The sequence below is a fragment of the Corapipo altera genome, unplaced genomic scaffold (genome assembly GCF_003945725.1).
Source record: "Corapipo altera isolate COAL_440 unplaced genomic scaffold, ASM394572v1 52b, whole genome shotgun sequence".
Lineage (NCBI taxonomy): Eukaryota > Metazoa > Chordata > Aves > Passeriformes > Pipridae > Corapipo > Corapipo altera.
In genome coordinates, this window is record NW_020884922.1 from 589,567 (window position 1) to 600,649 (window position 11,083).

The 11,083-nt window shown below is 42.1% G+C and overlaps 1 protein-coding gene across 2 annotated transcripts in view; it reads left to right on the top strand.

Moving 5' to 3' along the window:
• Window positions 1-63: 63 nt before the first annotated feature.
• The window catches only part of PTDSS1 (phosphatidylserine synthase 1), a 30,927-nt gene continuing 19,907 nt past the window's right edge, over window positions 64-11,083 (top strand). For both annotated transcript variants that reach the window (XM_027657136.1, XM_027657138.1), the window contains exons 1-4: window positions 64-391; window positions 5,526-5,617; window positions 7,132-7,176; window positions 9,356-9,480. In XM_027657136.1, the coding sequence (XP_027512937.1) occupies window positions 213-391; window positions 5,526-5,617; window positions 7,132-7,176; window positions 9,356-9,480 (441 nt within the window). In that variant the 5' untranslated portion in view covers window positions 64-212. The remainder of the gene's footprint in view (window positions 392-5,525; window positions 5,618-7,131; window positions 7,177-9,355; window positions 9,481-11,083) is intronic.

Genomic DNA, 11,083 nt, shown 5'->3' on the forward strand with positions numbered 1-11,083 from the left:
GTGGGCGCGGCCCGGCGAGTTCCTCCCCTCCCCTGCCCTGCCTCGCCTCGCGCTCCCCTCAGCGCGGCGGGAGCGGCGCTGCCCCGTTCGGCCCCGCTCGGCTCCCGCAGGGGGACGCGGTGCGGTCGGGCGGCCGGGCTCGGGCCGCGCCGCCCTGCCCCGCCCCGGGAGAACCCGAGCTGCGCTGAGACGAGGGAAGAAGAGGGGGCGAGATGGCGTCGTGCGTGGGGAGCCGGACCCTGAGCAAGAACGACGTGAACTACCGCCTGCACTTCCGCATGATCAACGAGCAGCAGGTGGAGGACATCACGCTGGAGTTCTTCTACCGGCCGCACACCATCACCCTTCTCAGCTTCACCATCCTCAGCCTCATGGCCTTCGCCTTCACCAGGTGCGCGGCCGCCACGACGATCCCCCTCCCCGCCCCCGGTGCTGGCGACCCCCAGCCGAAGGGGATTCCCGGGTCAGGGATGGGGAGGGGCCGTGCCCGGCCCCGGGGCGAGCACGGGCAGCGCGGTCCCTGCCGGGGCCAGGCTGTCGGCAGGGCCAGAGCCGGGCCGTTCCCGCCGGGCGGTCCTGGGCCGGGTGTGCCGGAGCCCCGTGCGCGGGAGGCCCGTGTTTGGAGAGCGGGCATCCTCTCCTCCTTCCCAGAGCTGCTGTCCTCCCCACTGCGGTTCCTGGGAACTTGATGATCGTTTCGAGGTTCTCTGTTGAAGTCTTTACTAAAACGTATTTCAGGTAGTTGCCAGAAATGGCTTTTACTGGGCTATCAAGTGGGGGAGCAGTGACATCACTGAAGCAGATGATCTACAAGCGTGCAGTAGACGGGAGTGTTGTGTAGCATCATTTCTACACAGCACACTGTCTGTGGCCAGTCACAGGTCGGCTTAGGGCCTGGCACCGATAGGATTAGCCACATCCTTTGCACAGTACAGGGAAAGCTCTGTGGGCATCGCCCCTGCAGTCATTCATGGCAATACTGCTAGGAACGGACACAGCCTTTTTCAGGAGCCTTGTTTGAAAGCAAAGGGTATAGCAGTGCAGTCTGATGAGTATCTTGCATGTTTTTTTGAGTTGTACATACTTGTTATTGCCTCCTACTGAATGGGGTTGTGAAGAGGATTGTGCAATCCTCCTTTAGAGTAAATTGTGCAGTCTGTAGGCAAACAGTGATCCCTGGGAGGCTTTGACTGAGTAGTGCATCATGTTTGGGGCTCATTTAAACTTTTGTGGCGTTGCCTGCACACAATTGCAGATTTCAATGGCCTCGTTGCTTAAACTTCCCATTAGATGTCAGAAAATCAGGATTTATCCCTAGGCCTCATATACAGTTCAGTGTATAATCTTGTATTTCATTGTAAGAATCCAAATGTATAGTTTTTATTAGCTGTGCAAATAATGGCGAAGCCTGGCTTGAGCTGAGACAGAAGCATGAGGAAATGTAAAATAGTGTAACTGCAAATGGTCTGAGGAGTGCCTTTTCTTGTTTCGTCTTATGCATAGCCCCAAGGAAGACATTTTTGAACACATCCCTTGTTCTACTTAGATCTCTTCTTAACTTCTGAATCAGAGACATGTTTCTGTGCTTTGCTACCATCTTTAATAACAGACCTTGCTACAAGTGCTCCTCTTGTCCTGTCTCCCCTCACCAGATCACTTTTCCTTCCGAAGGGCCAATCTAGGTCAAACTTGTGAGTTACTAAGATATTCTCATCAAGACATCATTCTGAAGGATTAATGGAACCGATGGCTCACCTTTGGGGAAGGAATTTTGCCAATTCTTTCAAGCAGAGGACGAGCCAAGAGCGATTTCAGAACTATGGTGTTTTCTAGTCCCAAATAATACTGCTTTGCTTCTGGGATGTTGCATTTTTTCAAGAGTATTGCTAGCTCTTAATTCCATTTGTTTTGTTAGCTTTCTAACTCCACCTTCTTTGGTTTCATTTGCTTCCCTCTGTCTCTCTCTGCCTCACTTCCTGTGTTTAAATGCCAGTTGATTTCTCTTTATGCCTTCTCTGTTTCTCCTCTTCTCAGGTTGTGGAAGCTACTCAGATTTTGTTTTCTCACTTATCCCCCTTTTGCTGATTCCAACTATCGGAGGAGTTTCCTAAATCAGAGTGCTGCCTCCATGCCTTATTTGGGACAGTACCCAAATTGTATGCAGTCTTTGAGAAACTGGGGGAGGGGAGATACTTCCTTACGGACCTGCAGTGTGTGCTCCTTAGTCTGGTCGTTCTGCTTCCATCAGCTTATTGCCTTGAGTCTCCAGTGACTGTGTTCATTTTTCCACCTCCTGAATGCAAGGCACTGTAGACTTCCCGCTAAGGTGTCACAAGTGATTCTTTGCTTCTCCTGTGCTGTCAGTTGTTCCGTAGCTCTCCTGGTCAGTTTATTAAGCAGGGGATTTTTTTATGATAAATTCATACTGATGTTGTTAAGTAAAATTTGTTTTTTCAGGAACTTAATCAGAGGAAATTCTGCTTCCCTTGAAGTCTTTCTTGTCACTTCTGTACTTCTTTTGTGTCAGAGAAACTTGAAAAATGCTTTTGCCTTGTATATACTAAGCCATAATGTGGAGTTTCCCTTAGGATCACTGAGAGCAGCTGATACTACCCTTGAGCTGACAGATAAGGATGAAGCTGAACTTCAAATAGCAGTAATTTTCAGGTAGCAATAATGATAATAATAATCTAGGAAAAGAAATGTGTGTTTCATTTCACTTGAACAAAGTGGAAAATATAGGGTGTTCTGTTCTTTAAAGCACATCCTTTAGTGCTTCTGACAATGGCTGCAGCTGCCTTGGTTATTTCCTGCTGAATGAGCCAGACACAGGCTCCCCTGCTTCCACCTTGCACCTTGGAGCAGAGGCATGGAGTGGCTGTAGCCTTCCCTGTCCTCCTCTACCCTAGAGAGAGGGATGTGGCTTTCTCTGAGCCCAGAGGCAACCAGCAGGAGGGCAGGTGAGTGCTGGAGGGGATATTTTGTGGAATACAATGGGACTGAGAAAGTGACAGATTAGTAGCTGCTCCCATGAAATTCCAAGGGTTTGTGGAAGCAGGAGTAAGACCTATGAGGATGTAGGGCTGTTGTCTTTCATGTACCTTATTTAATGGAATTGATTAAACTGGATTATTGTACACTTAGGTTTGCTTGAGTTTATGGAAGATTTCTCCCCCACCTCTGCCCCCATTCCAAATTTGGTGTCCTAGCTATTTTTAACTCAGTTGAGTATCCTTTTTTTTTTTCTTTATGATGTAATAACTTATTAGTTGACATTTTTGTGATGTGCAAGTGTAATGTAGTGCTCTCAAGAAGAGCAGGAGAGAGATAAAGATTATGTGCTTTGTTTTTTATTATTTCTTCTCTAAAAAGTCACAGAATTGAAATATGCCATGGTAAAGTGGGTTAAAATTGAGAGAATTCTCATCTGTCCTCCCACACAAGCATTAGAAACCTTGTTTTTGCTGCATGAATGCTTATATTTCAAAATCAGCTTCAACATTTATGGGGCTAAATGAGGAGATGACTTAGCGCATTTTCCCAGTTGCAGCTCATCATAATTGTGTCTTTCCTTTTGGCATTCCTCAAAGTAGTTTTTTCAGGCAAACACTGTACTAACTAGTGCACAGCAGTGAGTTTCTTGCTCTCACCTGTTCTTACCTGCTTCTGGCAAGGAGATTGGATATCTCTCCCTTTTGAAATGTATCTGCAAGCCAAAATGAAATGCTTTTGCCACCCACTTGGAATGAAACACAGTTTAACACTGCATACAACATCTTTGCTGATTTTGGGGGTAGTGCCAATGTGACTTGGACAGCTTTCCTGAAGCTGAGTAGTACTCAGAATCCTGATACACAAAGGTGAGTCATCTCAGTTGTGCAACAATTAAGTGATGTGATCACAGTGTCACTTCTTTCTTGGCCATGATGAATTGGTGTTATGTGACTCCCATTATTTGTTCTCTCTTAAAAAAATAAATATTCATCCTCTTGGTGGCAGCCATGACAGCACATTTGTGTGTGTTATTTGCCTGCATTAAAAGAGGAATATGGTTTTGCTGTCTGAGCCATCAGAGCCTGAGATGCTGGCTAGGAAGTGCACTGGATGGCATGAGGCTCTTGGCATTGCCAGGGGAGCCACAGTTAAGCTCTGGAACCTGGGGTTTATAGCTGGTGTAAAGTGTCATCCTGTGCAGCATGGCTGCTCGAAAATGACTGGTAAATCTGGACTCAGCTAATTTAAAAAAAAATGCTGTGGGGAGTCCCAAAGGCCTGCAGAGAAACCAGTCATGTTTAATGTATTTTACCTGCCATACAGTTAAACTGACACAGTGCTTAAATGCCTCACAGTGATGAAACCCTGCTCTGGAGCTCTTAAGGTTCAATTTTGAGCAAAACAGAAATAATTTGGCTAAGTGTGAAATATTTTCTACCACAGCAAATATCTAATATGGAGAGCATTTATGCTGTAATGGGTTCTTTACTGAACCATCCAGAAATTTGACAGATAATCTGCCAAGAAGAGCTTTGTCCCTCTAAAGTTTGCTGGGAATTTTTTATTATCATGTTGGGAAGAAGTAAAGGAATATAGTTAAATAGATAAACTAATCCTAAATACATGAAAATTACCCAGATAGTAAAACTTTAACTTCAGTTGTAGTAGATGATACATTATGAAATGGTAGTTGTTCATACTATGATAGTCTGAAGTTTGTTTCTGTTTGTATTACTGAAGTATCCCAGAAGCTTTCTGCTGGTTAGAAGACTTGAGTGAGGGTTAATCTTGCTGCTGTACACCATATTCTACCTACCTAAAAAAGAAGAGTTTAGTCAAGTTTGCCTTGGCATTCCAAGCTGAATTCTTAAGTCTCTCCTCTGGCCGTAATATGACAGTAGCACGGATAATACCAGCTATTTTATTCAGAGCTTTGGCTTAATAGATCTAGAAGCAAATTAATATTTTTCCTTGGCTCTTTTAAGTTTTGCTATGTCTTTGTTACAGATACTAAGCTGTATATTCATTATTTCCAAAGGTTGATTATAGTCATTATTTTTGCCCTCTCTGCACTCACCTCAGGCATTTGGCTTTGGGAATAGCAAAGGGAAATGAATTGTGAGTACCACCAAAACAGCAGAGAGAAACCTAGGAATTGCATCCAGGCTTCCAGAGATTTTAGTTTAGGTCTATTTGCTGTGTAAAAGTACTTTTGATGATGTTTCTGTGAACATTAAAGCAGGAAGATTTTCCCACCTTGTGTTAAATTTAGTCATTGCTTCTACATAAACTCCTAACAATGCTTATGGCTTGCATGTGTTGATTAAATATTTAACTCTCTTGTAAGAAAGGAACACCCAGAAGTGTAGTGTGAAAATCATTCAGTGCAGTTACTATCTTAACTATTATATAATCAGCATGCATATTTTTTATATTTAATTTCCATGTAGTCTTTATTTAAATAATATATCTTCAGAGCCTTCTGGCTTCGTCCTCATAATGTACTTGACCACTGTTGTCTGTCTCTTTAGGGATGATTCTGTACCAGAGGATAATATTTGGAGGGGTATCCTCTCTGTGATTTTCTTCTTTCTAATCATCAGTGTTCTAGCTTTTCCTAATGGTGAGTAAGGTTTACACAGTTTGTACTTCACTTTTTTTTTTACATGTGAATTTCTCTTTATTACCACTATATTTTGATTTTTATTTAAATACCAATTTTCAGTGTACTTTTTCTTTACTGTGTTGAATTCCTTTATGTTAAGTCTAAACATGTTTTGCAGTCATACTGAGCAGAGATAACAGTAAAGTGTGTTATTTATAGCTTGCCTGTGTTTAACAGGGAAGTCAGGTTCTCAGAACTGGTGTCCTATTTGCAGATGTGCAGTTGCAGCTCAGATTGCTAAGTAATGATGCTAACAGACCTTTAAATAATGTGTAAAAGGACTCTGCCTCAGTGTGTTTTAACAGAAGTGTCATTCTGAAAATTCTCAGAGACAACACCTTACATACAGCACCTTACCAGAAGGTAGTGAAAGAAATGGTCTAAGTCATATTAAAATGCAAAACCACAGTTGCTCAGTAGAAGGTTAAGTTGGACAAAAGTTTTGGTACTTGTGTGAGGAGCAAAAAGTGCAAAAAGGTAAACAGGTTTGTGTGTCAATTCTGTGGAAGAATGCTTCTACCTGGTTTGCATGTTTTTGGTTTTTAATTATTGTTTTTCATTATTGCTGTCAGCAGAATCATGATTCTTGTGTCAAGTCTAAACTGTCTCACGATTGGCAGCATTCAGGAAGAAACCTATTGTGGTCAGGGCAGCTTTGTACTTCAGAGGTGGCTGTGTTTTTTCCATATGTTAAAAATCCTTAATCCACACTTCTCACTAAGTATTCCCTGAAAAACTGAATGCCAGGGAAAAATGAGCTTTGTGCATACAGTGGTAAGCAGTCCTCAGTGTGTGCTGAAAGAATTTTTCAGCCACTTCTTACTGCCTAAACATACGTTCCATATTTAGAGTTTTTCCAGTTTTATCAGACTTACCTTCCCTGCTCTTCCTATTAACTGAGAGGTTTTTAATCTAATAAATCAGTTTGATCACTGGCTCTAAAGTAAAGAATATGGACACTGCTAAGGAGCATAGGTATTTTACTTCTTGTCAGATATCTATGATGCTCAGTTTAGAAGCTTCAGGAGGCCTCTTTGGTAACATTTCACGTTGGTCTGAAGGCTCAGCACCATGTATCTTTGGTAACACACAGAAATTTGTATTTTTTTACTTAATTGGGAGCAAGTTATGTGTGACCTGTAGTCTAGAAACCAGGTCAGGAGATCCCCAGGTGACACTTGAGATGTGGTGTCTGCTGAACAAACAGCATCCTACTGTTTTGAAAACAACTCCATAAAAATAGTGGAAAATTTTGTCTACACGCTACTAATTGGCAGTCTCCTTTTTGCACTCCAAAATCTGCTGTTACTTTTTTTTTTAACATAGCTGCCCCAACTTTCAGGTATATTTCATAGTTTGATGGAAAACTGATCTGTGCTCATACCAAATCCTCAGATGAGATATACTAAAAAATAAATTTTGTGGTTCTTATTGACTGGCTTCTAATAAGCTTTTGGTTTTACTGTCCACAGGACCCTTTACACGTCCTCATCCTGCAATATGGAGGATGGTTTTTGGTAAGTTTAAGATATGTTTTTGACTTTTTCACTGTTTCTGCAGGATCTGCCATTTTCTGATAAAATGGAATTATCACGAAACATAATTGTGCATCAAGCCTCTATGAAACTTCTCCTGCATCTGAGCAGTTGCTTAAAATCTATTCATAGTTGTGTTTGGGAATGTCATTGTAGTTACTGCGTGTCAGGATGGTGTAAACTGAATCATCAAAAAGAGATCATTCATTCTGATACTGTTTTAATCCTGTTGTGTTTGTGCTTCCTAATCTCCTTCCCCCACACCTTTCCTACTGCCATCTCTTCCAACCCCAAAAAGGTTTGGCATTTTTATAGCTACTGCATATACTATCTGACTTCTAAATCCAATTGAGTAGGGTGCTGCTTTTCATTATTGGCAAAATATGCTCTTACTTTATATGCTTATTAAATCGTGTCATTGTATAGCTTAACATACCTTTATTAATATTTGTAACATATATATTCATATTCTTAACTTATAATTTCATTAAAAGTACCTGTAAATATCAGTCACATTTGTAGTTTGGAAGATAGTTCTATTAACTACAGAACTAACGAAGTGAAATCCTACTCCTTAAATACCTGAATTACACAGCAAAACCGTAAGGAGTTTCGTTTTTAAATAATTCACGGTTCACAGAGCATATCCTAGACTGCATATTTGCAGAGAATTAGGCACATTTGATTTAAAAGCTGATCTGTTTATTTTTAAGGATACTGAATGTTTCTCTCTCCTTATATAGCTAAAAATAAGTATCTCAAAGTAGCTGATTACTCATCTGTTGACATTGAGAGGGTATTGCTGACTAGGTAGTACTTGTTAAAGAATCCTGCTTCTTGGAAGTTTGGGAAACTCAGGTCCTACTGCTCATTTGTGGTTTCAGCAAATGTAAAGTAAAAGGTCATTCTCAATGTTGATGCTGTCAGAGCTTGAGCCCTTGTACTTTTGGAAAAAGGCTGCACACAAAACCAAGAGCAACATTTTCCGTGTGTAATTCTGCTTCTTCTGGCATGGTTCATTTAGCCATGCTTCAGTTCTCAGACCTGTTCAGTAGGTAAAAGGAAGGAGTAGCGTGTCCTCCACATTTTGAGATGCACCCTCACCTGCAGGCTGTGCTTCCTGCAGCCGTGTGACACTTGTTTATCTGATGTATTTTTAGGAGGGACTGCAGAGGACTGTTTGTGAGTACCTGAACAAAAGTTGCTTTCTAGCATAAACTGGGGATTATTAGCACATGAGTTCTGGTTATAGTTTAAAATACCGTTTTAGAATTGCTGTAGTTTATTTTGGATGGCAGATACTAAGTTTATTTGCATTAATCTTTCTGCCTTCCATGACAAAGCTGCAGGATACGAGTAAGTTCGAGACTGTGGAAATAGTGTTTATATGCCTCTTCCAAATGTGCTCTTGGATATTGGTGAACCTGTGGATATTGTAAAGATATGCTCCCAACAACAGCTTCATTTACCCACGGGTCTGTAACCAGGACTCAACTTGTACCAAGTTTTTCTTTAAAAAAAAAAAATCCATATTCAGGCTTTGGGAGGAGAGAACTGGTACTCCCAAATGCAAGTGTTTAATAATTTATAATGGTGAGAAAATAAATAATCATATTTATCTTTAAAAGCTTCAAGCAGTGAATTTTCCAGCTCACAAAAGTAACTCAAACATACATTAGTTTATATTTATAATTACTTCTTATTGCCAGCACAGCTCAGAATTGCCAGGTGGCATGATTAAATTGATCTTCATGTTGAAATCTGCATATAGGCATTAGACATGCATTAGTTGAGACCAAGAATACTCAAAGCAAAGAGGCAGAGCTAATCCAATTGTGGATCCTAATGTATCTCTTACTAAAGAGCTTCCTGATTACAGACTTGTACTGAGTGTCTAAACTGATTAGACTGATTTTGTTTTGATTGGGTTCATGCAGTGGAGCATATATTGTATCACTTCTCCCAGGAGGTGATATGAAGGGCCGAGTGCTCAGAGATCTGACTTGTCTCTTCAGCTTTTTTGCATGTAGCTGCTTTATATAGAAACTCATCTGTGCAAACTGGGCACATGTAGAGCAAGTTTGAAAGCAGCTTTTTGGACTCTCTGTGTTCCAAGGAGTTTTGTGAGTGAATGTGATTTTAAAGCTGTGTCTTTTTGCAGGTCTCAGTGTGCTCTATTTTCTGTTCCTGGTGTTCGTGCTCTTCCTTAACTTTGAGCAGGTAAAAGCAGTGATGTACTGGCTGGATCCTAATCTTCGATATGCCACAAGGGAAGCAGATATTATGGTATGTATCCATGGCACTTATTGTACATTTTGGCTACTTCAGGCATATTTTACCTGAGTGGAAAGGGATAAATCTGAATTTGCTGGCATCAGCAATGCAAGTTTGTGCCTATACTTGACAGAAGCAATGAGCCCTTTGTGTCACCTACTATTTATTTACATTGAAATTAACTGGTGTGAAAAAAAACCCTTTTTTTTTTCTAATGCAGCTGTTCAGATGAGTGTGCAGTTGGAAATGGGATATGTGTGTGCAGTGGGGTGACTTTGGATTCCTTTAAGTAATAGATATGAGCCTGGATACTGAAAACAGACTTAGCAAGGTTGTACCTAAATGAAGCCTCTATGGTGTGTGTGTCCCAGATCATTGCTGCTGCAATGCTGCACTCAGAGAACTTGGGTCTTGCCTTGTTGCTCTGGTGTTAGTACATGACTGGCATGCTACAGAGTATGTGGAAATGCAGGTACAACAACTGCAGGATTCTGCTGCCTTCCAGTCACTCAGCTGAGCACTGATGCTGTTACCATTGGGAAATTACTTCCACAGACCTTAGTATGGAGTGACATGGAAAGCCAGGCTTGTTCCTCTGCCTACTGAGCAGCTTGTGAAAAGTTTTCCTTACAGAGAACATTCCCCCTCAGGTGGGGACACTAGCACAGGGAGCTGAGGCTGTAAAAGGAGGCCTGGGAGAAGTATGTGAGTTATGTTGGGAGGCAGGCAGAAGACAGTGTGAGCAGCTGGGCACCAAGAAGAAGAGGGTTACTGCATGTAACTCTTGCCATCCTCACTATTCCGTCAAATTACTGCTCACCACCTGACCAGCATGCTCCCTTGCCCTTGGGTTTGTGCATCTGGCCACCATGATCACCTGTTGTATAGTCTTATAGGGCTCATGCTTCGTGAGTAAGGAAATACTCTGGTTGTCTTTCGCACAGAGCAATTTACTGCATGTGCTGACCACTGCACAGCACCTCATCAGCAGTGGCTGCAAACTGTAACACATAATCAGGAGTGGAAATATTTACAATGCAGTAAGCTTATGTTAATGAATTGATAGTGATAGGCAGGCTCCTCACCTGGAAAACGGATGCTTCAGGCATTGCATCTCAGCCGATCAGCAGGACAGATTGTGCAACTCCAGCACGTGAAGTAGGGCCGTGACTTTCGGTTCTGCAGGAGACCTGTGGTGATGGCATGGGCAGCCTGCTCCTAGGGTGGTGGGAGGACACATGGCTAAATGGAGCCTGAGCATGGGTGTTAGTGATGTTGCTGAGCAACAAGATGGAGCTGGGACGAGGAGTCTGTTGGTAAGTCAGGTTCACCTGGCTGTCCTGTCATTTAAGTTAGAAATAGATTCAAGTCACGGGAGGACTAGTATTACTACTGGCACAGAACCACAGTACAGCAGATTCCCCGACTGTAGCAATCAGTGGAAACTTACTCTGTGCTACTTTGCAATCCTGATATTGTCACTTAAAGTTGGAGCAAATTAAAGTGCAACTATAATGAAGGTTGCAGCTTGGTTGCTTGCACAGAACCGGCAAAATTACTTTGGTATAAAAGAAATTTCAACACATTTTGCTGTGTGGCTGGCAGAGCTGCAGCC